The sequence below is a fragment of the Typha angustifolia genome, chromosome 13 (genome assembly GCF_048772165.1).
Source record: "Typha angustifolia cultivar Huaian chromosome 13, ASM4877216v1, whole genome shotgun sequence".
Lineage (NCBI taxonomy): Eukaryota > Viridiplantae > Streptophyta > Magnoliopsida > Poales > Typhaceae > Typha > Typha angustifolia.
In genome coordinates this window covers 1,044,374-1,069,485 of record NC_133251.1, presented here as the reverse complement: position 1 = coordinate 1,069,485, position 25,112 = coordinate 1,044,374, and the positions used below count along the sequence as shown (strand labels likewise).

The following is a 25,112-nucleotide window of genomic DNA, read 5'->3' as shown; positions in this document are numbered from 1 at the left end:
TCCAGAAGAAATTTATGACATAATAGAAAATTTGACTAAGCCATTAGAAAAAAGGCCACGTTAGCATTTATGACATTATAGAAAATTCGACCTGAAGCGTTGCATTATGTTTAGTACTTGTAGTTGATTGCGAGATGCACATCATTCAAACTAGTTTACCATCGTGATGAAACTCCTGAAGCACTTCATTGCGAACGAACACAATCACATCTTATACTGTAATGGGAAATATAGGAGTGTATAGACATTCACAGATGTCCAGGAATACGATAATACCTGGAGTTCTTTTCCCATGCACCGCATGAATTTTGCAGCCTCGGTACTCAATAAAGCAAAATCTGGCTATATATTAATATACCCAACAAAGATGATGTACAAAGATAAATAGGGAAATTATTCAACCAAATCCACAGTTTAGACCTATAATTTAGTGTTTTATGTCATCCATAGTATTAGCATGGAGTATGAACAGAATACAAGTTAAACTTAAAACCGTCCATCAGCAGACAAACATAGCACAGAATTTACAACAATTTGGACTCTACACGCAGTCACAGATCTCCTGAGCATATGATCTTCTACAAGGATCAAAACTCATCAGGAACTGGGCATGGGAGTGTCATTTCCCCAGAGCTCTTCTAGTTCAACCATGAGATCACTGGCGTCAGCCCCCTCTAACTCGTTCAGTATTTTGTCCTGCATGCTCTGGACGAATGACAAAACATTAGGGAAGATTAAGAAGATTAAAGTACAGGGCGGTCACATAGTTCGAGGTATCCAACATATGATACAAATGGTTGGTAGATTAATTATGACGAATTCAAGGAGCTGTTACATCAAAATAGTTACCCTACAGAGTCAGATGGAAATTTGGAATCCAAGAGCAGCATGTCACTCACTAAACACCTAATCACAATTCAAAGTCTTCCCAATCTTCACATGAGATTACCAAGTCCATACCTAATGGCCCCTGTCTGTCACATGAGATTACCAAGTCCATACCTAATGGCCCCTGTCTGTCTTCCACAAAGACATATATATCTCAAACCTCTTTAACACCTGACACACTCGGCATCTGATTGCCTCCCTCATGAGATTAACAAGTAAAAACTATTAAATCAAACAGTAATCAAAGTCTATGCTTGTTCAAATCGAGTAAAGAATTAGTTCAAGTCAGATGACCTTGAACATACAAAGAAGAAAAGACTTAAACCATCCTTAGTATTAGTTTTGACTTGAACCAAGACCTTTATGTTGGCTACAACAGTTCAAGCATTTACTCTGGTCCTACACAAAACAAATTACGTTAAGCTGCATGCATGAATATGACAAACAGATCCTTACAAACATCAATATCTGTGGCTTTCAATTAACTACGTCTCCACCTTGTTTAAATAACAAGAATAAGAGATGGGAAAGAGTAAAAGAACCCAAAGGGATACGAATGCCGGATCCATTCCACTATGGTTCTGCTCCATAATGGAAACTATCCAGAAATTCCATATTGTAGGAAGTACAAAACAGAACATTACCTTGGACTCTTGGAGTTCCGTAACAACAGTTAAGAGCCTTTGGTACTGATCTCTTGCTTCTGGATATTGGACCATGGACTTAACCCTGGCAAGTGCTTTCTGTAGCCTGGCTTCAGTCTGTTTTCTGCCTTCTTGCAAGAAATCATAATCATCATCTTTAGCAGGTTGGTTTTGCACAGCAGGGCTTTCAAGTAGGCCTTCAGATCGAAACCCACGTAATCCACTTCCTTTCCGCCTCCAGCGAAGTATAGCTTTTTCCACAATTCCTACTGACCAGACAATTTTTCGAAACTGTTTCCTCACTTGATGACCTCGTACATGGGCCTAATCAGCAAAAAGAGACAAGAATCAGGAATACGATTTCAAAAGTGCTGATAGATGTTAAAGATGCTGTGCATATGTTAAGTGCTAACAAATAAAATAAAGCTAATACAAAGCTGATATTCCAAATGAGAAATCAAATAACAGATACCCAAAAAATGTAATTAGGTACCAAAATTGGCAGGCTAAAAAATGAACTTCAGAAGGATCACTACTTTATGACGTTACTACTTTGCAAGATTGAAGCAGCACACTAGAATAGCATAACTACCTTGATTATTATGTAGCCATCTTCCTAGAATAGCATAACTACCTTGATTATTATGACGTTACTACTTTGCAAGATTGAAGCAGCACACTAGATCTTACATATATATGTATGCATGTATAGAAATATTTATTAGATATGTGTATGTATGCATGTCTTGCCACCATGCTGTTGACACAGACTTGCTTGCTTACTGTGGGCACAGGTTTTACCACCAACACAACTACCCCCGTTAAATGGCATTCTTAACTTAGACAAACTGCACAGATGGCCAATAAATTATACCTGGATCTTGACAATTCGCTGACGAATGATCAGAAACTCCTTTCTCCCTTTCCATCCTCGAAACTTGTTTTGTATACGTATTGCAGCAGAATGTAGAGGCATATCATGCTGTCCTGGTTTGGCAGTCTTAACAGAAATGAGTGAAAGGGCTCTCTCGTCAGACATTCCACACTTGTCATCTCCATACTCAACTAACTTCTTTCTGTGGAAAGACTGCACCCTAAAAACTTGATATATCCGCGCCGCAGCTTGAGCAGCATTTCTAACAGCAGTTAGTGAGTCCTTCATTGATCCAGACTGAGAATCTACGCCAGCAAGTTGAATAGCATTTGTTTCTGCAAAATCTTCAACACTGGGAAGACCAGAAATTTCTGCTATATCACCACCTTTTGAATCCCTTAAAGTGAGGGCTGAAAGATGACTTGTCAATGAATACTCTGCAAGAAAACCAGCAATTCCTTTATGCCCATTTGCAGATGCTAAATCAGCAGGTGTTCTTCCAGAATGAAATTCAGGAGTTGGGTCTGTCAATGCTCCAGGAGCTGCTCCCATCGCTATAAGGGCGACAACTGTCCGCTCTCTGAAAATACAGGAGGTCAGATGGAAGTCTAGGAAAGTTCATTATCAACAAAGATGCAACTCATAGGAACAATAAATTGACATTTCTCCAAGTTTTACCTGCCACAAGATGCTGCCCAGTGAAGTGCAGTCCACCCATGGACATCTCTGAAATTTACATTGACACCAGCAGTAATTGTTGGCCTTATAGCCCAGTCATAACCAAGCGCAGCTGCTAAATGAATTACACCCTGTCCTTCCTTGCCTAAGACGTTAGGGCCTTTGCCATCTTCATTTACTTTCTGAAGAAGCCATGAGTGCAACTTATCTTTCATTAAATTTTCAACTAACTTATCTGTCGCATTTTCAGTGGAAAGCTTTTTCTCCTCAGTTAGCTTTAGCAGATTTGACCATTCATCATGTACCATCATCAGGGAACTAATCTTACTACTTAAATCAGATTTCTCCTTCGTAATGCTAAATGCTTCTTTTTGTGGACCCAAAGCCAGTAAATTTTCAAGACGAATGCTGAGATGCATTTCATTTATACCACTAACTGAATCTGAATCTTCCATATATTGAGCATCAGTTGCACGGTATTCAAATTCTCGCACTTCACTACAAGCCAATCTGTTGGAGCAGGTGACATAAAAAGGAACTCCTCCAGCTTTATGTGCTGGAGCATAGCAACGAAGAGTTCCATCTGCTAGAACTTCTGCTGGAACTTCGACTTCTCCAAACATACATGACCATTTATAATTTTCAATTTCCTCCTTGTTCTTCAAGAATGTACCCGTAACTAAAACCTGAATGTTAAGAGGGTATCATGGTTGGAAGGAAGAAATAGAAGAAGACTAGTTTCATTGTAAAATTAACCACAATATACTCAGCATGGATAGCATGGATCCTCTGATACTTGGGAACTATTCAGATTTCTGAAATAGAAGGTAAATTTCAAGTAGCATACCTTGGTCTCCAAGTCCACATATGCCCAGCTAGGAGAGAAATCAATTATACTGAAAAGCTGGTCTTGAGAAAGCGAGGGGCTCACGGTGTATGCATCGAGGTGCTCACGATTGGAAATGCTAGCATCTTCAACAACACTTTCAGTTTCTGCAGTACTCCAGCCTACCCCAGAACTGGGTTTCATCTGTGCATCATCTACTTCGCCAAGTTCTTTGCTCATCCATCTCGAAAAACTATCATATTTCTTCAAGCCATCTACTTCCAGGTTAGAGAAATCTAATGATGACTGTTTTATGATGGATGGATAACTGATGTTCTCTTCTATGGGTCTGTCATTTTCAATATTGTTACTTGGTGGAACAAGTGAATCATCAAAGGAATTAGAAAGCTGCAACAGGAAAACATTCTGTCAGAAACCTTCCCATATGGAAGCCTACATATAAATACGTTTACATCCACTTACATCTCGCGGAGGAGACAATAGACAGGATAGTTGAGCCAGTCGACACGAGGATGCTGACCGGCACTTGTGCCAATAGAGTATTGGCACTCAGCAAGGATTGTGCCAGTGGCACAGCCAATGCCAGGGTGTGTCGAACCGTGCCGATAGGGTATCGGCATGATTATCCTTGAGCACAAGTCTACCAATTAGTGCAAGGATAACTCAGCAAATCTTGCTCAAGAGTTTTGATGATTACAGAGAAAGAAGAATTAAGTTTTCCTAAAAATATGCCTAAATTATCTCTCAATATGTATGTATGTGAACCTATATTACATACAACTAGGCAAACTACCAAGTGCAATTGACATCAGAGTGTAAAAATATTTCTTAACTGCAATGCTGCATAGGATGATACTGCACCATATTGCACACATTTTCAGCCTTCGTTATTGACACCCTAACAATTCATTCATAGTTAATGCTGAAGTACTAGTCAGATCAACATCACCTAGAAATCCTTCTCTGCAGTGCAATATTGGCCAACAAATTCAGGTTGGAACAGCCCCACATGCATTTCTATAGCAGAAATAATCATCTAGCAGTTTTATTTGTTTTCATACATTTGCAAATCACTTCTTTCCATTATATTAGCTTCAAAAAATCTGCATTACTTTCTAGAATTTTGCACATTGGATCAGTAGTCTCAATTTTTAAGGGTTTAAATATAGATAATAGATAAAATGTTTAGCCATTAGTTTCATCTTTATATTGGTGTCAACAGAATGAAACGTGCTACCTGTGATAGTGACTGGCCTTCAGCACCAATGACACCCACCTCATTGAGACTGAGGTTGTTGTCGTATGTTTCTCCAAATGTAAAAGTTTCAAGCCTAGAATTATCCTCCAGAATGGTCGCCTGTGAGGCAACAGAAGGGTGGAATGATGGCGTCTGGAACCCAGTCGTGAAATGTTCAAGGACCTCATTCCATGATGTCAAATCAACTTGTGTTTTGGATCCACTAAATGCTAATCCAAGACCCGTCTCGTCAAAAACTTTAGTTATATCCTCTTGAGCAACTGAATAATAATCAGTGTTAGGTGTTGTAGGTGGTATTCCCTGATAATAGCCTGGAAGAGCTTTTCAACAGATATACAGGTTAATGAGCAATCAATGTTTTATTTTGCAAATAAATAGAAGAAGAGAGGACATTCTCACATTGGTTATTCACGGAAGGAATTGGAACATTGGTGTTCAACAGTGAAGCATCCATCACAAGTCCATCATCATACTGCTGCATCTCAGGGAAAGAGTAGTATCTGGAACTTGTTGGATAATTATCTGCTGCACCGAATTTCTCTTTAGATACACTGAAAGAAGGATGCATTATTGAAATATGCATCAGTGAATCTATACTGTAAGTGATGCACAACATATTAAGATGGAGTGACAGCTCTACCTGATTCAGCATCTTCGTACTCTGATGTTTGTCCACTGTTTGGACTTTCAGCATCAGTATTTTGTGAAAGCAGCTGGCTCTGACTAGTGAAAGAGTTAGAACAAGCTGGACTATCAATGTGAGATACTTGTGCATTTTCTTCAACTTCTCTAGTACGACTAGAACTTGTTTTGCCACCCTAAAAATCATAACTTAAGCAGTAAGAAAGATGAAGTTTCCAAAAGAATTGGATCCCATTTTCACCATATGAAAAATCTAGAAGGCAGGTATCTTAAAATTTTTTTAAAAAATAAAAATCCTAAAATATAGTTTCCTCAGACCTCTTTGATCATTGAATCATAGTTTTCACTATGTCAAGAAATAGAAAGCAGGAATCTACTTGGGGGTACAAAAACAAGTAATCTAATATAAAAGTACCAGAGTCAAATAGTGTTCAAGAACAATATGCATAAGCTGAACATACCTTGACTTCACGATAGTGCACAAGAACAATATGCATGTAATCCCTGCAAAAAAAAATCAGTAATTAAGTCTTAATATGATGTTAAATGTCCTTATTACATGTACTATGCTTATCCTTACTCTTTGGGTCCAAAATGTGCCACAGTATAATAAAACATCGCATCGAGTATATAACACGCAAGTTTGGCTGCAAAGAACACACAGAGAAATGCAACAAAAGAATTTGAAAACAATCATGAGAATTTCTTCGTTCTTTTTTCTTTGCACAATGAGATTTACAAACTAAAATATTCTTCTATTGATTTACTATGCCCAAGTATGAAGATCAAGATTGTTAGAATATAAATATAAAAACTTTCATTCTCTAATAGCTTAAATTTTTAAAATACTTGGTAAGTTAACATAATATTAGAGCAAGAAATTGTGAGTTCAAATCATTGTAAGCGCATCTTTCTATAAAAATATAAAATCTTCACCTATTTAATTCAAGTTCACTTCTTAGATCTATCAAAATACCTCGACCGAAGAAATGAGAAAGAGTGTTAAAATATAAATATACAAACTATTATTCTTCAACAACTTAAGTTTTTAGACTAGTTAGCGGTTTAATAAAGATCATTGCAAGACATGTTTCATAGGAGGCTTGGCAAGAAGCTCTCAGTTAATCATAGAAATCTGTTCAAATCTTCAGAAAGAATATTTAAAATTGTGCTATAGCAAAAGGGGATGGAACTCCGGATCTCCCAATAGGGGACTGAGTATCACACAGTTAGTTATTGACATTATACCTAATGAGTTGATATACAATCCCTATGTAATGTGGCAAATGCCTAAATGAGACAAAGGAAACAAACTATCTCAAGAGGTTCAGCAGTCGGATCAAAATTAAATTAAAATTTTAATTATGACTAAAATTTCAAATAGATAGTCTCTAATTAAAACTAATTGTAGAAGCGAGAAACACTTCATCGTTCACTCATTAAAATGTAAAGAAAATGCTTCATATTTCAACAAAATAAAGAAGCTTTATAATCATCTCACAGATAATAGAATACATACTGTGATCAAACAATGATATTAAAGGTCTGAGATTCTGAACATGAATTAGAAGAGGGAACAGCAAAATGACAGTTCCTTAGGCAATCAACATTGTTGAGTCCGAAAAAATATGCAGTAGTTGAAGAAGAAAAAGAGATAAATTATGAAACAAGAACTTCATAGTATGACATATGAGGACATGAAATAATTTTTTTTTCTTCCAAACTCACTCTTCTAACATCCAATAACTCCGTCTTTGGAAGTTCTCATTCTCCTCTCCATGAGCATAGTAGCAATGCAGCACATCAACACTTCCTGCCTGAATTTGCAGATAAGTAGCAGCCATATTAGATTACTCATGTTCAAAAAACTATAGGCTCTTTACTGATAATGCAGGTTTCTTCCAGACATGGTGACTATGTACCACCAAATTGATTCAATGGTGAGATAAAAAAGCCAAGTATATGAGTGGGACAACTCCTTTGCTGTAGTTATATACTTAGATAACAAATCTATATTCTTGGTAACAACATTCAATTTCACTTACTTTTAGCCTCTCATGAGCTTCTTTAACGGTCTTCCCATCTTTTTTCTTTCTCCAATTGTGTCCATCCTTCCGAAAGTATCTTAATACTTTCCGATCAAAGAGGAAAAGGGAACCACCTATACCACATGCATGACAAGAAAGTAAGACGAGCAAAACCCAAAATTGTTTGTTCATGAACTGTTTTTGTTTATCATATTGTCTATATTTTCCTATATTACAGCTAAACTATAGGTCTCATGACGAGATCCTCTGGAACAATTAGAGGGCAGCTCCAGTGAATTTATAACTAGGTTCTCAAAGCCAAACATGAAGATGGCAGAATAAGTATAAATTTGATTAGATCAATTAAACATACAGATTTTCTTTTGGCAAAGAGTTCCAAAACAATGGAAATAGTTTAAGATGAAGAGCAAAAAAACAGAAGTCATACTGGAAGGTCTATTTGGCGGCTCAGGGGAAATTCGGAAATTCTTATAGTTTCGAAGTATTTCACAAATTTCAGCAGGACGCAACCAACGATTCTGAGCCTCCTGCAGTATCTGTGCAATATCTGTAGATCAACAATGAGATCAAGGAGTTAGCAACAGAAACATATTTACTTAATTACACAAGTACACCCTGCAATCACAAATACAGTCCTGTTGAAAAGAAAATTCAATAACATTTGTCTGCCTATGGAACAAACAGCTCCTCCATCTTTGAGATAAGACTTAAGGAGAAAAACAGATAACTAGGGCTTAATCACAACCACTATGTCAAGAGGAAGCCAGAAGAGGATTTCATATCACTCCATAAGATACCGAACCTGACAATCCAATCAGGCACCATTTGCCCCCATCATATAATTCAGAAATAAAAATTAAATCTATTAAAAAGAAAGAAAAGTTATAGAATTTCCCAATTCCCGTGACTTAGCAAAACAAAACAAGTGTCGAAGAGCAACTAATTGGGGCACTAACGAGCAATCCCAGCTCACTAAAATACAGCATCAGTTAAGTCGCTTCTCACTTACCGTCAACATTTACCAACTATAATCCATCAATTTGAATCATTCAAGTTAGATTACGTAGTAAGCCAGCTAATATCGCTATCCTTATACAAAAAAAAGGAAAAGGAAAACAGAGAGAACATACAGTACTCCAAATAAACAAGATTGAAACTAATCAGGAACATCAGATCAGTCTCAGCTATGTGAAAAGAACAAATAAAGATTAGATCGAGGGGTCACTTCAAGAGATAATCCCCCAAAAGACCACCAAATAGAACAAAACCTAGACAGATACCACGAAATCAGCACAGATCGAAAGAACCAGCTACGCAAATCCTCACCTAACTGGGGGGTCAATGCATACCGCCTTCCTTCCGCCATCGATCCACCCCGAAAACACTCGGAGAAGCAAGCAAACGATCTCGATCAAGGATCGAGCCTCCCTAGCATCAGAATTCGGGGAGCTCGAGCGAACCACTGCGACAAAGAAAAAACAGCACGATCTCCGTAATCACGAGCTAATAAATAACGTAATGATTTCCAATCAACGAATCTTCCTCGAAAGCGGATCTCGAAATTAGGGTTTCGAGGGGATCGAGAGGTGGGAGAGAGCTTTCCCAAAAAGAGAGAACCTTCGAAGAAGGAAGGATTTTAGAGGAGCCGCCGAATTGGAATTTGGGTGAGGAGAGAGAAAAGCGACGAACGCTAACGACGCAATAAATGCGCATTCCCCCATGCCAAATGACGGTTCTGCCCTTCATTGCCTTCATTTATTGCTGTTATGCTCACCGCACTAGAACAATCTCAGCCGTTCGATAGAACTATGGGTGCATGCAAGGGAAATCCAATGGCAAATATCGGATCTTATATAATGTTGTACGCGGGAGATCGCATATAGAGGTCTTTAGCTGAGTGGTGCCTGGCTCATGAGGTTGTCGTCATCGGAGTCAATCAATGCGACTCCAAAAGGAGTAGTGGCACCTTGCTGACTTTAGATTGTTTGAGGGTTTTGGACCAAACTAGATAATTTTTCAGTTTTATTTACTGAAATAGTACCGAAGTAGCTTACATTCCAAATTTAATATCAATCAATATGTAGGGCTGTCAAGATAATAGAGCCGGCTCGAGTTCGGCTCCATAATGCTCGATCAAGCTCGACTCGAAAATAGATTGAGCCGAGCTTGATCCCGAGCTGGCTCGATAAGGCTCAAAAAAAAAAAAAATATATATATATATATATATATAATATGAGTAATATCAAACTAATATGAATCATCAGATCAAAACCCTTTTACCCATTCAAAATTTCAGCCATTATTTTCTGACACAATTATCTTTATTATTTGTAATTTATATTTTGGTTGTTTGTAGTTTTTTGACACAATTATCTTTGTTACTTTTAATTTATATTTTGGTTGTTTGTTGTTTTCTAACCTATTTATTTTTATTGCTTGTAATTTATATTTTGATAATATTTATATCTTTATAGTTGAATTAGGTTTTATTTCAAGTTTGATTCAAGTCTAAATTAATTAAAGCTTGTTCAGACTCAAAAATGAATTGAAATTGATAAGGCTTGAAATTATTAATTGAGCAGCTCGTTTAAGCTCAAAATTTGCTCGCATTAAAATTATTTCAATTCAAGCTTGATCACAAAGACAGGCTTCAAATTAATTTTAATCCAACCTTGATTAGAGCCAAGCTCGATCAAGCTTGGCTCGTTTAGACCCTTATCAATATGAGACTGTTCTACTATAATCCTAAGTAAAACATTAAATTATTAAGAGTTTTCCTTTAATGCTGAACAATTCAATATTTTATTAAAAAAAATAATACATTTAAAAATACTGAAAATTAAATATATAATAAACATCAAATGAAAAAAAAATATTTGTAATATTATAATTTTATGCTTGGTTATTTATTTTAATTATAAAAATATATTATTGTGAAGATACAAAAGAGCTTTTATCTCAGTTTCTTCTCATAAAACACTTAACTAATATAAAGCGATCAACATTTCACTGAGAAAAAAGTCTTAGAAGACGACTAGTTTGGTAAAAGACTTTTCGTTTGGGGGTAACGCAGAGGTCAGAGTAAGCAATCTATTACCGACTTGGTTGTATAATTGGGTTGGATCTTGGGTTTTAAATATTGAATTGGGCCGGAATGGGAGATCTTGGAGACAAAAGAGCTTTGGTCTGGCTTAATAAATAAAGGCTGGCCCCTTCTTGACTGACCTGACCCTTAGTGGCCTTTGGATTTGGAGGTGCATATAAATGCCAAAATGTATGGATATAATAAGATGGGACTTGAGTTAATTAATTGTGGCATATAAATTTCGTAGATAGATTTGCATATAATTTTTGCCACCGTAGAATTTGTATGAAAGAATTATGTGTTATTTTCTTGTCAAACTTTGGGGCATTTTTAATAAATAGATAGATGAGATAAAGTTAATAATGTAAGGTGTGAAATAAAAATTCTTATTAATAATAACGTTAACCTGTGCCGGCAGATCACTCAAGTGGCGACAAATCCCAGGAACAAGAATCCCAACCGTTTGCCCCTCTGAACGATCGAACCGATGCCCAATCCCTATCCGCATTTATTCCCGCACCTTATTCCTATTCGCTTCTCCTTATTCTCCTCCTTATTCCTCCTCCCATGCCTCCCCTCTTCTACCTCCTCCTCCTCCTCCTTCCGAACCCTAATCTTGGAGATCTTCCTTAGCTACTTCCCGCAAATCTTCTCTCCTCTCGATCTCCTTCGCCATGCCCTGGTTGGAGCTCTTGTTCCCTGTCGAAGAGTCTGGTACCTTCTCAGCCGGAGGGCTCTTCCTCGATCCATTCGTGTCAAGATCACTCCTTTCCTCGATCCCCGCTGCGAATTCCTCTGCTCCTATAGTTAGATTGAGCTCTCCTTCTTGTTCTCGTCGGCGGAGATGGAAGGGTGGGGTTGGATTTATGTCGGTGAGCTTGTCAGTGAAGGAAGGGCAGGGATTCGTGCAGGGGTCAGTGGGGTTCTTGGGGCAGAGTGGAGAGAAGGTATTGGAGGAGAAGGAGAAGGAGGAGAGGGAGGTTGGGGAGGTAGTGGTTGTGGAGGAACAGCATGAGGTGAAGAGCAAGAAGAAGAAGAAGGTCGGGGCTCAGGGGACCGGAGCCGGCGCAATGAACACCACCAAGCATCTTTGGTCTGGGGCTGTGGCTGCGATGGTTTCAAGGTAACGGGCTGCATGTGTTTTGGATTTGCATTGCTCATTTTTCTTCATTGCTTTCTACATTGTAATAGTTTCTATATAATGTGCTTCGTCGGTAACATGAAAAGAGGTCTCTTTTATTTTCATATGGTTATCAACTATTGTTTGTGAGTTTATGCAGTACAATGCTAGTAAGACCAGCCAATATCCTATCACACTGATTAATCCTATGTTAGGTCATTTGTAGAAATTGTAGCTTGAATGTTGAGTTTATGGGAATTCCTATTGTTTTCATGATGCAGGTTAAATTTTACTTTCTAGATTTCAATTTTCTTCTGGGGTTCCAACTGGAGCATTGGAAGCATATGGATAATTAACAACTGAAGAATTATTTTCATTGTTAAGGAGGAAAGAATCTTCCAGTAAATCCTTTCATTTAGTCTACCTGTAAATATGATCTTGAGTATGGTTGTTCTCTAGATGTTTTGCATATAGAAATGTTAGAGATAGTAGAAGAGGTGCCCCAAAGATGATTGGTATGACTTCTCCTATCTTCCTGTTAAAGTCAGAGCTTGGTTATGACTTTTGTATGGAACTTTGGACAGAAATAAGAAGAGGTGTCTCGAAGATAAATACCATAGCTTATCCCGATCTTGACCCAAACCAGTTTGGTATTGGTCAGTTTCGATCATATGGGCTGAAATTGGTTTTTCTAAATACTTAGGTTGGATCTAACTGAATCCGACATAGGGGGTATTAATAATTAATGCCCCTAGCTATCTTCTTTTGTATCTCTCATATACATTCTCCTTCCATCCCTCACATTTTAGTGAGTTCAGGCGACTGATCCGCTGAGCTTCTCAAGCTACTTCACATTTTGGTGAACTAGAATAAGTGTTTTTTCTTTTTTCTTTTTTCTTTTTGTTTTTTCTCTCCTTTTCTCTCCCACTTTTTAACTCTCTCTTTTTCTTTTTTGCTGCAAAACAACAGTGAAGAGAGATCTCTTCACTCACTTCTGCAGCAATAATTTACTAGCGTAAAAATTTATCAGATCCAACTTGAAATACATCATGGTTTTAAGTGAGTATTTTTTTTGTGGGGGCTTCTTATAGGAGAAATTTTTATTTTCTTATTTTACAGTCACTTTTTTGAAGTTTTAGAAAATTTCTTGCATTTTTAAATAATATTAAAAAAATTGTATGAGTAAAAAATAGTATGATCCAATACAAGCGACCAATACACCTAATTTAGGTATCATTTTTCGAGCGAATTCCGGTACCAATCGTAAGTTTAAAACCTTGATGATTACACTACTTAGTTTTGCCCTACCTCCCGAAGATTTGATTTTATGGTACATATTTCTAGGTTCGTCTTTAGATTATGAATTATGTTTACGTTTGTACAACATGGGCTGAGATGCTCTTGGCTTTCTGGTTGCATGGAAGAAACAGGTGAATACGCACATGTGCTTCAAGTTAGCAAATTAAGTTACAATGGTAACTTTGTTACCATGATTTCATGCCAGCTCTCTCATTCCAGAGTTGTGCATTTTAGCAAACTATTACAAGACAGAACTTTAAGGGGACATCTATGTTGGTTGAGTTAGTACAAAATTCCTTTTGTTCAAGAAGCTGCTAACTTGCTACAAATGCTACTGGTTGTGCATTTAGGTGTTCATTAATCGAATTCTGTAACGAATATGATTTATCTTCTGACAAAATATAAAGAGATTAGCGTCAATATTTATATGGAGCTGGTTGACTCTGTAATTACTTATGTTGCATGAGTGGCTAACCATTCATTCTAATGTTGCAGCTGTAACTGAATCATTTCTTGCTTCTGTTTTCCTGGCATCATTTCTGCCACATTATTAAGAATGAATTGTTGGCTTTTGTCTGTCTCTTCAAGCCAGCTTCCTTAAATCGACTTCTTTGGTCTATCAGGACATTTGTTGCCCCTCTTGAGAGGCTAAAGTTGGAATATATAGTTCGTGGTGAACAGAGCAATCTGTTTACACTTGTCCAGAAAATTGCAACAACTCAGGGTTTGAAAGGTTTTTGGAAGGGAAACTTTGTCAACATTCTCCGAACTGCTCCATTCAAGGCAGTAAACTTCTATGCATATGATACCTATCGAAAACAGCTGCTTAGAATATCTGGAAATGAAGAAACAACGAATTTCGAAAGGTTTTTGGCAGGTGCTGCAGCTGGCATTACTGCTACTATATTATGCATACCCATGGACACGGTATGTCATCTTACATGTCATTTAAAGTTGTTTACTAATCTAGTACTTCATGACCTATTGGTAGAGAATAATTTATATTATGGATTTCTGTGTATAAGGTTACAGTTTCCTGGGTTAACCGTGAGAAAATAATTGCTAAACAATTTCGTGGATACTGTCATTACTCATCACAAGCAAAATCCAAAAGTAGGAAGAAATTATTGTTCATGAGAATGATACTAACAGTAGGGTGTCACTGTCATTATTTTTCATGTTATTTTTTTTACTGTGACATCTATGTTCCACATTTGATCTGATAATTTTCAGATTCGAACAAAGATGGTAGCTCCTGGTGGGGAGGCTTTAGGTGGCATCATTGGTGTTTTCCGTCACATGATCCAAACTGAAGGGTTCTTTTCTCTTTACAAGGGATTAGTGCCTTCTCTTATTAGCATGGCTCCTTCTGGTGCTGTTTTTTATGGTGTCTATGATATATTAAAGACGGCTTATCTGCATTCACCTGAAGGAAGGAATAGGATGTCTCTGATGGACAAACAGCAAGATGAAGATGTTAGTGCCTTTGATCAGCTAGAACTTGGGCCCATGAGGACCTTACTCTATGGGGCCATCGCTGGTTGTTGTGCCGAGGCTGCAACCTACCCTTTCGAGATTGTCAGGAGACAGCTACAAATGCAAGTCAAAGCAACAAGGATGAACGCATTAGCAACATTCCTCAAAATTGTGGAGCAAGGTGGAGTTCCCGCACTGTATGCTGGCCTAATTCCCAGCTTGTTGCAGGTACTCATACATTACTCATCTTGCAAACTTTTTATCATAATTTCAGTAAACACGTGCTGTTATTTGCTCAGTTTTTTATACCAAATCTCTCTTTTAAATCTCCAGGTTCTGCCCTCCGCCTCCATTAGCTACTTAGTTTATGAGTTAATGAAGATAGTCCTGAAAGTAGAATGACAACAAACTCATTTATTGCCCTCTGCATTTTGGAAGGGCTTCAGCTGCTTAACCTAAGCAGCTAACTCTCTGTTCCTCTACACTTTTTTCTTTTTTCCTCTTGAGCTACTTCAAATAAACATCAAACAAGATTGTGGGATCAGAACATCAAAAGGTGCAAGCGACAACACTGGTTTGAGCCATGGGGTTTTAAGTGTACAAAATTGAGCTACTCAAGTTTATCCTAAGTATATATTTGCTTCATTCAGCTTGAGGGCAGCTCTGCTGAAGCCAGACATCGGTGGACCGGATGATGTATCCTCAGGATATTTGTAAAAGTTCCTGCAAACTAGCTTGAACTATCAATCTTAACTCTTAATCTGACAATTATTGGCACTTCACATTAATTGAAGACCCTATTTTTCCTTTCGCTTTCTCTATTTCAGTTGCAGCAAATGGCACTTTCTATCTATACTAAATGAATGTATATGAGTTAAAAGAGTATAAAGAAATTAGAGAGAGAATGAAAGAGCTACTACAATAGCACATAAATGTTAATCAATGTATCAGTACCAGGAATAACACTTAGCCATCACAATATAAATGCAAATATATCTTTTTTTATTGAAAAAGAAAATATATTCCACCAGTTGCTCAGGAAGACTAGAGAACATCGAGTCACTCAAGAGTCATAAAAGAAGTACCTCATATCAACTCGAATATATAAAACGGAAATCCACAATTGTCCTCCATTTGAACGATGCCGGACGAGATTAAACCGCTTATCGAGCTTTCTACGTTATGTCATCTTGGCCCACAATTCCAACGCGATGGAGACCAACAGCAACAGCAGGAGAAGAGCGAGGAGGGCCACCTCGACGCCTCCGAATCGCACCAATCCCCTTCTCTCCGATCGCTCCAGTGCCAGCTCCATTCTCAGATCGGCCACCGAGTTCCGCAATCTCTCCCTCTCCTGATCCAAACCTCTGCCACAGTTAGGGTTTTCTTCCAGCTCCGATACCAAACAAAAAGAGAAGAAGATAAGGGATCACCACGCGAGATGCCTCGTCCACCTCGGATATGCCGGTTCTCCTCCGGCGAAGTGGCAGCGATCGGAGGGAGGAGAGGACGAAGGCAGCTCTCGCGCATCGGATCGCGACCTGGGGCTTGAGGGAGGAGCCGGGTTCGCAGCTCTTCTTCTCCATCTCGAGCTCTCCTCGTGTGGCGGGGCTCTTTCCCGTTTCAAATTTCGAAAATTGTGGGTATACGCCAAAATATCGTGGAAGCCTCCTCTCCTCTCTTTTATAACATCACTATAAGTTTCAGTTATTTGGGAAAATTACACTTCACATCCTCTACTTTTAAATCTGCTGTTTATATTTCGATTTTCGAGTCCTTTGCCGTGGACTTTTTTCCCTCAAATAAACACCCTATGCGATCTAGATATTCTAAGAACAAATCCACAACATAGAGTAGAAATGTCAACATTAAAAATATAGGAAACCCACAGTTAGCATTGTTTACAACACCGAGTCTTCAATATTAATATCTCAAATCTCACTCACGTGTATGCATACTTCACCATAAGATAGAGTACGTGCTCATTAAACTCCAGTCTAATGGGTTACATAAGGCCATGGCAATATGGCAGACAAATGGAATACAATAAAGCCTCAGTCCTCTCTATATAGAAGCTTAACTCCCAGCTTACAAGGGCTAGGGGGGTGCACAAATTTACAATTCGGGCATGAGAGTGTTGCCTTGCTCATGATCACCAACATATGACAGCGCATACACACAGTGACTACCATCTCCAGATCAGTTGAGGTATACAAATAATTCTTCATGATGGACTTCCTCGGCGGCGGCGGCGGCGGCGGCGGCGGCGGTGGCCCTCCGGCTCCGCCAACGCCGCCTCTCTGCGGTTGACATGCGAGGTTAAGATCTAGATCTAACCCTGGGTAACAAATCGGTGCCTCTGAGCTCTTCATTGGTTCCTTGCAGGTTGTCTTGTTGGTTCTCGTATTGTAGTAGTGTATTCTTCCTGACTGCGTTTATCAAGCTGATGCTATTATTATATATCGTAAAACTACTTTCGTCTAAGCACGCTAAATTATAAGAACCTACCTGGAGATCGAGACACCGTTGCCACTCGGATGGCAAGGGATTGTCGAGATGGATCTCGATGTCGGCATTTGGCTCCTCATCTTTTGATAAATTTTTGCGGTTGCTCTCTTCCACGTCTTCCCATCTCCTTTTCTTACAAAGGAGGTTACTGAGATTGAGGCATGGCTTCTCCTCCTTGGAGGAGAGAGGTGATTGCAAGGATACCATGTGTTGTGATACTTCCTCCTATCTCTATTCTTCTCTTTTTGCTAAATATAAAATTAGAAGGAAAAAAAATAAAATGAACCTTTTTTTCTACCTCCTTGTGCAACTGGCAGTGGATTTTGCGTTCTTTTATAGGCTAGATTGGAGAGAGCATTTAAGAGCACAGGATGCAACCATGGATCACTTCATGGTATGAGAGAGAGTGAGAGCAGATTCTTTACAAACCGGATTTAGGAATTTCATGCAGTCACCCATTTAAGCAGACTTTGAACGGCTGCCAACTTATTTGCTATCTTAATTATTAGGAATTTTTTTTAAAATCATACCCTACATTTTATATCTTTTATATTTTATAATTCACACTTGTCTTTCAAAATTTTATAATCTAACCTTCTTCTTTTTTTTCTATAATTCTCATTTAACACTCTGAATTAATTTAGACGGCACTAAAAAATAAATATTTTATTATAATATAAAAATAATTTATAAATACATAAATTGCTCATGCATTCTCTATCTTTTTTTTCTCTTTTCAAAAAAGAGAAGAAAGGAGAGGAATAAGAGAGCGAAAGACGAGGAAACGTGGTGACAACGACATTAGAGGAAGTAGGTGAAGAAGTAAGTGAAAAAGATGATAGAGTTATATAACAAATGAGAGGAAACTATGGAGGTTCCTAATAACTTAGTTTACGTCAATTAATTAAAATAATATTATAATATTAAATGAGAATTATAAATAAAAATTAGGACTCGAGTTTTAAAAAAAACTAATGACGAAATATAAATATAAAATATGATTTATAAAAAATACTAATAATTATGAATGTAGCTATCTATCGAACTTCTTGCATGTCCATCTCTCTCTTACAAGTTTCCAATTGCATGGCATTTAGTTTCATGATCGAATTTTAGTTCAATCACAAAATGGAAACTATTGATGGTGTCAGATTGAGTAGAGGGTGGGATGAGGTACATGATTATTATTATTATTATTATTATTATTATTATTATTATTATTATTATTATTATTATTATTATTATTATTATTATTATTATTATTATTATTTTATTTTTTAAGAATCCAAAGACTAGATGGTACGGATAAAAAGGTGACATGAAATATGAATCATAAGGACATGCATTTAGAGGGATTGAATGCAATAGGCTATACTCCATTAACTCCCAACATCAACATTTAGGTCACCCAAAGGTGAGTCCAATTTAAAGCACCCCTCAACATCCTAATGAAACAATAATTTAAAGCAAGCATAGCATCTTGAAATAAACTGGCACCCTCCTCCTGTCCCCTTAACAACCCCCCTCATCTTCCAAAGGTCAAATTCCCAAATAGCCCATCTTATATCCAAATGTAATTAATTCTATACCATGCATAATAATTTTATCATTTGAGATAATTTTTGATACACAAAGACTATTTATATTATTAAAAACCTTATAAATACCTCTTTTATTAGCTTTATGTTATTCTTTTCATCCATGCCGTATATAAAAGAAAAAGTTTCGATAATATTTGCGAAACCAGCTAATAGTTAAAAAAAAATTAAGTAAAATTATTTCTTTAATTTACCAAAAATTACGATTGCACTTATTGGTGGCATATTAATTGTTGGTGTAATATGACCATCCATACACAGTGGTATAATTAATAACACTCAATTGTCCTCCACCTACAGCACCTCAACTCACCATCTTTCCTGAAATTTTTGATTGCTGATAGAGAATGATAGTTTAAATCTTTTTAAACTACAAAACATGTTGTTAGGCAGATTTTTAGGAGTCCTTAAGTTTGAAGCTCACTAATCTCTTGTTAATCTCCATTTCTAGTTAAATGATATAGGTTTGTGCAAAGATTAACATTAGGAATAAATGTGGTGAGAAATGGAGCCCTATAAATTTACCAACATATTTGCAAAAAAAGTGTACTTTAGAAATAAATACTGGGAGTTGGATGTCAATAGCTAGGAGGACCTATTCAGCTATTCTTGTTGTAGCATTTAATAAGGGAATTAATTATTACTTATTGCAGGCATAATTAGGTTTGTGATCAATATCCGTTATTCCAACAGAAAAAAAGAAAAGAAAAGGAAATATAGAATTTGCATTTGAATGGGTATAGGAGGCAAAGTTCAACCGGAATTTCTCTTTCTCCCAACCTAGCTAGTAGAAGTTTGACCAAAATTATTTTTAGATTTTAAAGTAACTAATCTAATGTATAAGTGGATGCTCAACTTGTTCTATAATTTGATTGGCATGGGCTAAGTTGTTAAATAATTGTTCTTTTATCGTCATAAATTATTTCACGTTTCCCTTCGAAGTTCTAATCTAGGGGCATTTTCAACTAGAATGTAAAATTTCCTACAATGGAACTATGACTAAATTGAACCAATGGAAACATCCCACAAGCATAGTTGAAGAAAATTCCAGCAACTAGATTTGGGTAATCCGATCAAGTTATCAGACTGACTGAGGGACAGTGCAGTTAACGCAGGACTATATCAGACCTAGGAAGCCAAGGAGCAGCTCGAGTATGTGCCATTCGACTCGGTGGGCTCAGCAGATGATAAGATGGTGAATGTTAATGTAGACAACGTGTATACTCAAAGTGAACCCTAAGGCAAGACAAGACTGTGCCCTGGGACACGACGGGCTTCTTGCTGGCGACCGCGTGGGAATCGATTAATAAGGAATCAATTCTAGTAATCTAGGAGAAAGCCCTCATGCTTGATTTGATGCTTGCCATGTGCCACGGCTACGTTGAGGTGAAAAAGGACTCACATGAGTTTATCTATATTGTCCTTGGAGTCTTAGAGGGTTAGCTGCTGAGTACAAAACTTTATTCAACTCTTTTGCAAACAATCGATTAAATACATGTTTTAGAGAGAGAGTGATCGGGTAGCCGACTAAGCGGCCAAGCACGAGAAATAGGGTGTCGGGTCTAAGGTGGCCGGAGCCAACGAACTCTTTACCTCCTGAACTATATAACTTTTTTTGTGTCTCACGTTTTAATCCTTTATGGGTTGAGGTATAATTGAATCAAACTTTTTTTAAAATAATAATAATAATAAAGACCAAGTCCGAGAATGGTGTATGAATTTTTTTTTCCAAGGCACGCCATTCTTTGACGTACGACTGCCACGTTATCCAGAATAAATATTTATGAGAGGGAGTATTTTGCAAAAACGAGATATTTGAGAGGTATACATATAAAAATAAGCACTTTATAAGGATTTATGTGCAAATGGATACCTTCTCTTTTTTTAATATTTTGGCGGGACATTTCGTCCGTCTTCCTTTTACTCCATATATAAATACCAAATCGCACCACTACTTTTGCAAGACCTCGTCGTCGATCCGTTTTCTCTCTTCTCTTCTAAATCGTCTTTGACAGAGAGAGAGAGAGGAGCAGAAACCCTAATGGCGGTGATATCGGCTTCGACGAAGTATAAGCTGGTGTTCTTGGGGGACCAGGCGGTGGGGAAGAGTAGCATCATCACCAGATACATGTATGACAAGTTCGATCCGATCTACCAGGTGATCGCTCTTGCTTTATTCCGATCGTTTTCTGGTTTGATTTGCGAATTCTTATGATTTCTGATATCGATCTTGTTCGTTCCGGAGCTATTATGCTGCGAATCGCCTCTGTTTATATTTATAATAGGTTTTGAGTTCTGCATCTTGGATTCATGGAAGTATTGTTTGGTAATTGAGTTGGAGAAGGGAATCGGGTGTACCGATTGAGTCAAATATTGAATTACGGTTTGTAAATTGTTTTCTAGTTTGTTGGAGGATAATTTATATCTCTGTGCAGGGTAGAAGAATGGAATCGCGAACTAGATTGCAAACAGGAACACGGAATTTTTAGTTGAAATAATGGAATTGTGAGCTTGCAACTTTTAACCAAACGGAACCATGGCTAGTTTTTATGCCTATGAACTAATCCTAACCCCCCGAACCCAATCGTTGAAGGAGCTTTTCAGGTAACACAGGATGGCAAAAGGTGGCAGCAAGTAAAACATCACAGTGTTATTACCTTTGTTTACTAATGCCGTCAATGAAGTCAAATGCCGACATATAAAACCCATTTGCAAGTATCTTACATGAGATATTTTAAAGCAATTATTAAAGCTTCACCCACTTTCTCTATTTATCTGATTTTATTGTTGAATTACTAATATTTCTAATAACTTTTAAAGCAATTATGAAAGCTTCACGTACTTTCTCTATTTATCTGATTTTATTGTCGAATTACTAATATTTCTGATAACTTTCAGCCAACAATTGGCCTCGATTATTTGTCAAAGACAATGTATCTTGAAGACCGTACAATTCGTCTGCAACTATGGTAGGTGATCATCAAGCTTATATTTCTAGTGGCCACTAATCAGTTCTAAAGTCTTTAGGTTTCATATTTTCCAAGTGTATCAGTATTCTAGATAACAAGTCTGGGAGTTCCATGGGTTAATTCAAGTCATGTTTTCTTATGAACAGTAGCTCAATTAGGAAAATCGTTTAATTCTTTGTCCAGCCCTCATGCTCTGCAAACATTCCATGTGCATTTACATCAACATATAGCTGTTTCTTCTTTTTTTTCAAATTTTGCACCTGAATGTTGTTGAAATTATACAGAGGAGTAGACCTTGTAATTAGCATAACAGATAACATGATCTGCAGGGATACTGCTGGACAGGAGAGATTTAGGAGCCTTATTCCAAGCTATATTAGAGAATGTTCTATTGCGATAATTGTTTATGATATATCTAGTAAGTGTTACTTTCCTGTGTTACTTTGCTCTTTCGAATATCTTATATCATAATTCCATTTCTTTGAATTTCAAGGATATCAGATCAAATAAATTTGGAGCAAGTATTGCAACATGAACTGTTACTGAGTTTTCACCTTTTTCTCAAGAAAAGGGAAAAAAAAGTTCAAACTACAATTTAGAATGATGTCATCTTGGTTGTTGGCACTGTTAGATTACTATCCTCGAGATGATTTTTTCCATTCTTTAGCGAAGAGCATCTACATTCTCCTTACCAAATGAATGTCGAATTGGGTTGCCACAGATTTCGTGGAATCAGATAGCATCCAAGTGTGATAATTCTTCATGCTCACACATTTAGGCATGATGCTTATCATAAATTGACATGTCTATTTTATAGCCCTTGCATTTCCATCTAAGGACACTATACAAACAGAAGCTCCTCAAAGCTTTCAATACATATGTTAAGAGAGGATGAGTGGTGGAAGCTAGTTAGGCCTTCGGCATGATTATCCATCCAGTTCTCCATCAGGAGCTTAAATTCTGGTAAAAAAAAAACATTAAAACTTTAAGTAATCTCAATAGCAGTTACTGGGATGTTCGATTTGATTATAAGTGAACTTAAATCTGGAATAAGTTGGGAACTTTGAGAGATTTACTAAGAACGAATCCAGAGGAAATCATCTTCTGACCAAAAAAAAGAAAAGGAGAATACTTTGAAACATTTTAAATTATCAACATGAAGAAGAGTTAAGAGTGTTGTCCCACTAGGAAACAAACAGGATAGCTGTAGTTTAAAGGCACTTTGATCAATCCTACTGTCTGCAATATTTAAAATTTTCAGAGTTCTTCTCTTATATCCCCTTCTCTGCAGATAGACAATCATTTCTGAGCACTTCAAAGTGGATTGAGGATGTACAAACAGAAAGAGGTTCTAGTGTTCTCATAGTTCTAGTTGGAAACAAAACTGATCTTATTGATAAAAGGTAACATATTATAAATCAGAACTTCGTGTCATTCCTATTATTTCGGATTGTTACATTGGTTTCTCAATATGTAAAACTTCAAATTTCTTGATGCATATCAGGGTGTGTCAAGCTTTTTATGTTCCGCAAAATGGATTGTGGATCGATGATTTCCTAAAAGGCTCTGTACTTGTAGCAGTGATTAGCATATAAATATTATGATCTTTCCCCACACTCGTTTGAGACTTCTTATCAACTTTCCTTGTTACTGCAGAACACGTTGACATCTAAACTGATGGTTTATATTGTTATTCTACAGTCATTTGATTGAAGGGAAACATGTCTACATGTTAGAAATGTATCATTCTTCTGTAGTAAATAGTAATATATTCCCGTCTTTATATTTAGTTGTTCTTTTCTTCGTTGTTTGCTTGCCAGGAAGGGTGATGGGCAACAGATATGTAATGTAGCGCTAGAGTGGCCAGCTGATTACGATAGATTTCGAATCTTCAGATCAACTTTTCATATAAAAGGGGAAAAAATAGTTGCTTTTTGAAGTTATACAGCCATTCTTATTTTCCTGCATAAAAATCTCTATCCACATCACTAAACTAATGATTGTTCCACGCACTTAAATATTCGCTAATAAGATTTTCTACTTGAAATAATGAAACTGTCATATTGTCAAGGCTGTTCTAGCTGGCCATAGTTTCTAGGATGAAGTTTCTGAATGCATCTTCCGTAATTATTATTCTCTTTATGGAATTGGAATTCATTGTTACTGCTATGATTTTGAAAGCCTTAGGCCAAAACTCCTGGTCTTCACTTCACTTATTTTGACAGGCAAGTCTCCTTAGACGAGGGAGAATCCAAGGCCCGTAGATATGGTATCATGTTTTCAGAAACCAGTGCTAAAGCAGGATCCAACATCAAGGTGAAAGCATTCTTTCTTCATCATGTCCTTTTTTAGTGCACCAATAAGGCTAGGTCACATATTCAAAATAATTTTTCATAGACTACCATAGCGGGATCCAACATCAAGGTGAAAACGCTCTTTCTTCATCATGACCTTTTCTTAGTGCACCAATAAGGCTAGGTCGCAGATTCAAAAAATTTCTACTATAACATTATGTGCATATTTTAAGCCCGTTGCATATATATATATATATATATGTGTGTGTGTGTGTGTGTCTGTGTATAACAACTTTTCATTGAAACTCCACGAACCGTACACTAATGGAGCCTGTGCACCGGAATGTCTAGTGTTCTATTCCAGCGTGTTCTATTTTTCTTTTATCTTTTAATTAAGATTCATTGAGCTGCTAATAAATGAAAAAGAACATGGAGCATTTCAGCTACTATTCCGCAAGATTGCATCAAACTTACCAGGAATGGAGACTCTCTCTTCAACCAAGCAGGAAGACATGGTTGATATAAATTTGAAGCCTACTGTCAACCCATCACCAACAACAACAATAACAACTACGGAGCAGCAATCATGGGGTTGCTCTTGTTAAGCCTAACTCACTAAACAGATCGCATTCACATGGAGAAATTCCACATACATGGCGTTACTCGTGCTATGCACCCTGATGGTTCCTCGTTAGTTTCAATTTGGATTTATTTTGTGAATTTTTCTTCTTCGGTATACTGTATAGAGGAAGTGTATAGTACTTATGTTTGTTGCATAGTAATGTTTCTTTTTATTTTATTATTATTATTATTATTATTATTATTATTATTATTATTATTATTATTATTTGAGAAAGTTGCATAGTAATGTTACTAGTGTGAAA

At 37.1% G+C, this 25,112-nt stretch overlaps 3 protein-coding genes and 1 long non-coding RNA gene across 9 annotated transcripts; 2 read left to right on the top strand and 2 right to left on the bottom strand.

Moving 5' to 3' along the window:
- Positions 1–327: 327 nt before the first annotated feature.
- On the bottom strand, positions 328–9,546 carry LOC140774094 (calmodulin-binding transcription activator 3). Of its 5 annotated transcripts, none has more exons than XM_073116945.1 (13): positions 9,206–9,546; positions 8,307–8,426; positions 7,877–7,992; positions 7,560–7,648; positions 6,293–6,335; positions 5,830–6,007; positions 5,589–5,714; positions 5,169–5,509; positions 3,932–4,318; positions 3,085–3,770; positions 2,407–2,986; positions 1,533–1,856; positions 328–705 (listed from the first exon to the last, which is right to left on the bottom strand). In XM_073116945.1, the coding sequence occupies exons 1-13, from the start codon at positions 9,243–9,245 to the stop codon at positions 598–600; spliced, it is 3,138 nt and encodes a 1,045-aa protein (XP_072973046.1). In that variant the 5' UTR covers positions 9,246–9,546; the 3' UTR covers positions 328–597. The 5 variants fall into 5 exon arrangements, with proteins under 5 accessions (XP_072973046.1, XP_072973048.1, XP_072973047.1 ...); XM_073116947.1 differs by having other exon boundaries at positions 5,169–5,500; XM_073116946.1 differs by having other exon boundaries at positions 5,589–5,711.
- Positions 9,547–11,466: 1,920 nt separating this feature from the next.
- Positions 11,467–15,669, top strand: LOC140774390 (probable mitochondrial adenine nucleotide transporter BTL3). The gene is made up of 4 exons (XM_073117376.1): positions 11,467–12,087; positions 14,007–14,310; positions 14,617–15,087; positions 15,193–15,669. Exons 1-4 carry the CDS (start codon positions 11,639–11,641, stop codon positions 15,259–15,261), a joined length of 1,293 nt encoding a protein of 430 aa, XP_072973477.1. The 5' UTR covers positions 11,467–11,638; the 3' UTR covers positions 15,262–15,669.
- Positions 15,670–15,845: 176 nt separating this feature from the next.
- On the bottom strand, positions 15,846–17,696 carry LOC140774391 (uncharacterized). Of its 2 annotated transcripts, none has more exons than XR_012106588.1 (3): positions 17,368–17,696; positions 16,296–17,288; positions 15,846–16,213 (listed from the first exon to the last, which is right to left on the bottom strand). It is a non-coding gene; the product is annotated as an uncharacterized lncRNA (long non-coding RNA). The 2 variants fall into 2 exon arrangements; XR_012106587.1 differs by having other exon boundaries at positions 16,293–17,288; positions 17,368–17,695.
- Positions 17,697–20,948: 3,252 nt separating this feature from the next.
- Positions 20,949–25,096, top strand: LOC140774378 (ras-related protein RABH1e-like). The gene is made up of 6 exons (XM_073117356.1): positions 20,949–21,123; positions 21,864–21,934; positions 22,264–22,352; positions 23,226–23,337; positions 24,160–24,250; positions 24,672–25,096. The coding sequence occupies exons 1-6, from the start codon at positions 21,007–21,009 to the stop codon at positions 24,831–24,833; spliced, it is 642 nt and encodes a 213-aa protein (XP_072973457.1). The 5' UTR covers positions 20,949–21,006; the 3' UTR covers positions 24,834–25,096.
- The last annotated feature ends 16 nt before the right edge of the window (positions 25,097–25,112 follow it).

Excerpts from the sequence above, each read along its gene's own strand:
- LOC140774378 (XM_073117356.1), top strand. The coding sequence starts at position 21,007 with ATGGCGGTGATATCGGCTTCGACGAAGTATAAGCTGGTGTTCTTGGGG. Across the intron at positions 23,338-24,159 it reads ACTGATCTTATTGATAAAAG|GCAAGTCTCCTTAGACGAGG; the intron begins GTAACATATTAT and ends TTATTTTGACAG. Across the intron at positions 24,251-24,671 it reads AAGCAGGATCCAACATCAAG|CTACTATTCCGCAAGATTGC; the intron begins GTGAAAGCATTC and ends GGAGCATTTCAG.
- LOC140774094 (XM_073116945.1), bottom strand. The coding sequence starts at position 9,245 with ATGGCGGAAGGAAGGCGGTATGCATTGACCCCCCAGTTAG. Across the intron at positions 6,008-6,292 it reads TGCACTATCGTGAAGTCAAG|GGTGGCAAAACAAGTTCTAG; the intron begins GTATGTTCAGCT and ends TATGATTTTTAG. Across the intron at positions 4,319-5,168 it reads AAGGCCAGTCACTATCACAG|CTTTCTAATTCCTTTGATGA; the intron begins GTAGCACGTTTC and ends TTCCTGTTGCAG.
- LOC140774390 (XM_073117376.1), top strand. The coding sequence starts at position 11,639 with ATGCCCTGGTTGGAGCTCTTGTTCCCTGTCGAAGAGTCTGGTACCTTC. Across the intron at positions 12,088-14,006 it reads GTGGCTGCGATGGTTTCAAG|GACATTTGTTGCCCCTCTTG; the intron begins GTAACGGGCTGC and ends TTGGTCTATCAG. Across the intron at positions 14,311-14,616 it reads TATGCATACCCATGGACACG|ATTCGAACAAAGATGGTAGC; the intron begins GTATGTCATCTT and ends GATAATTTTCAG.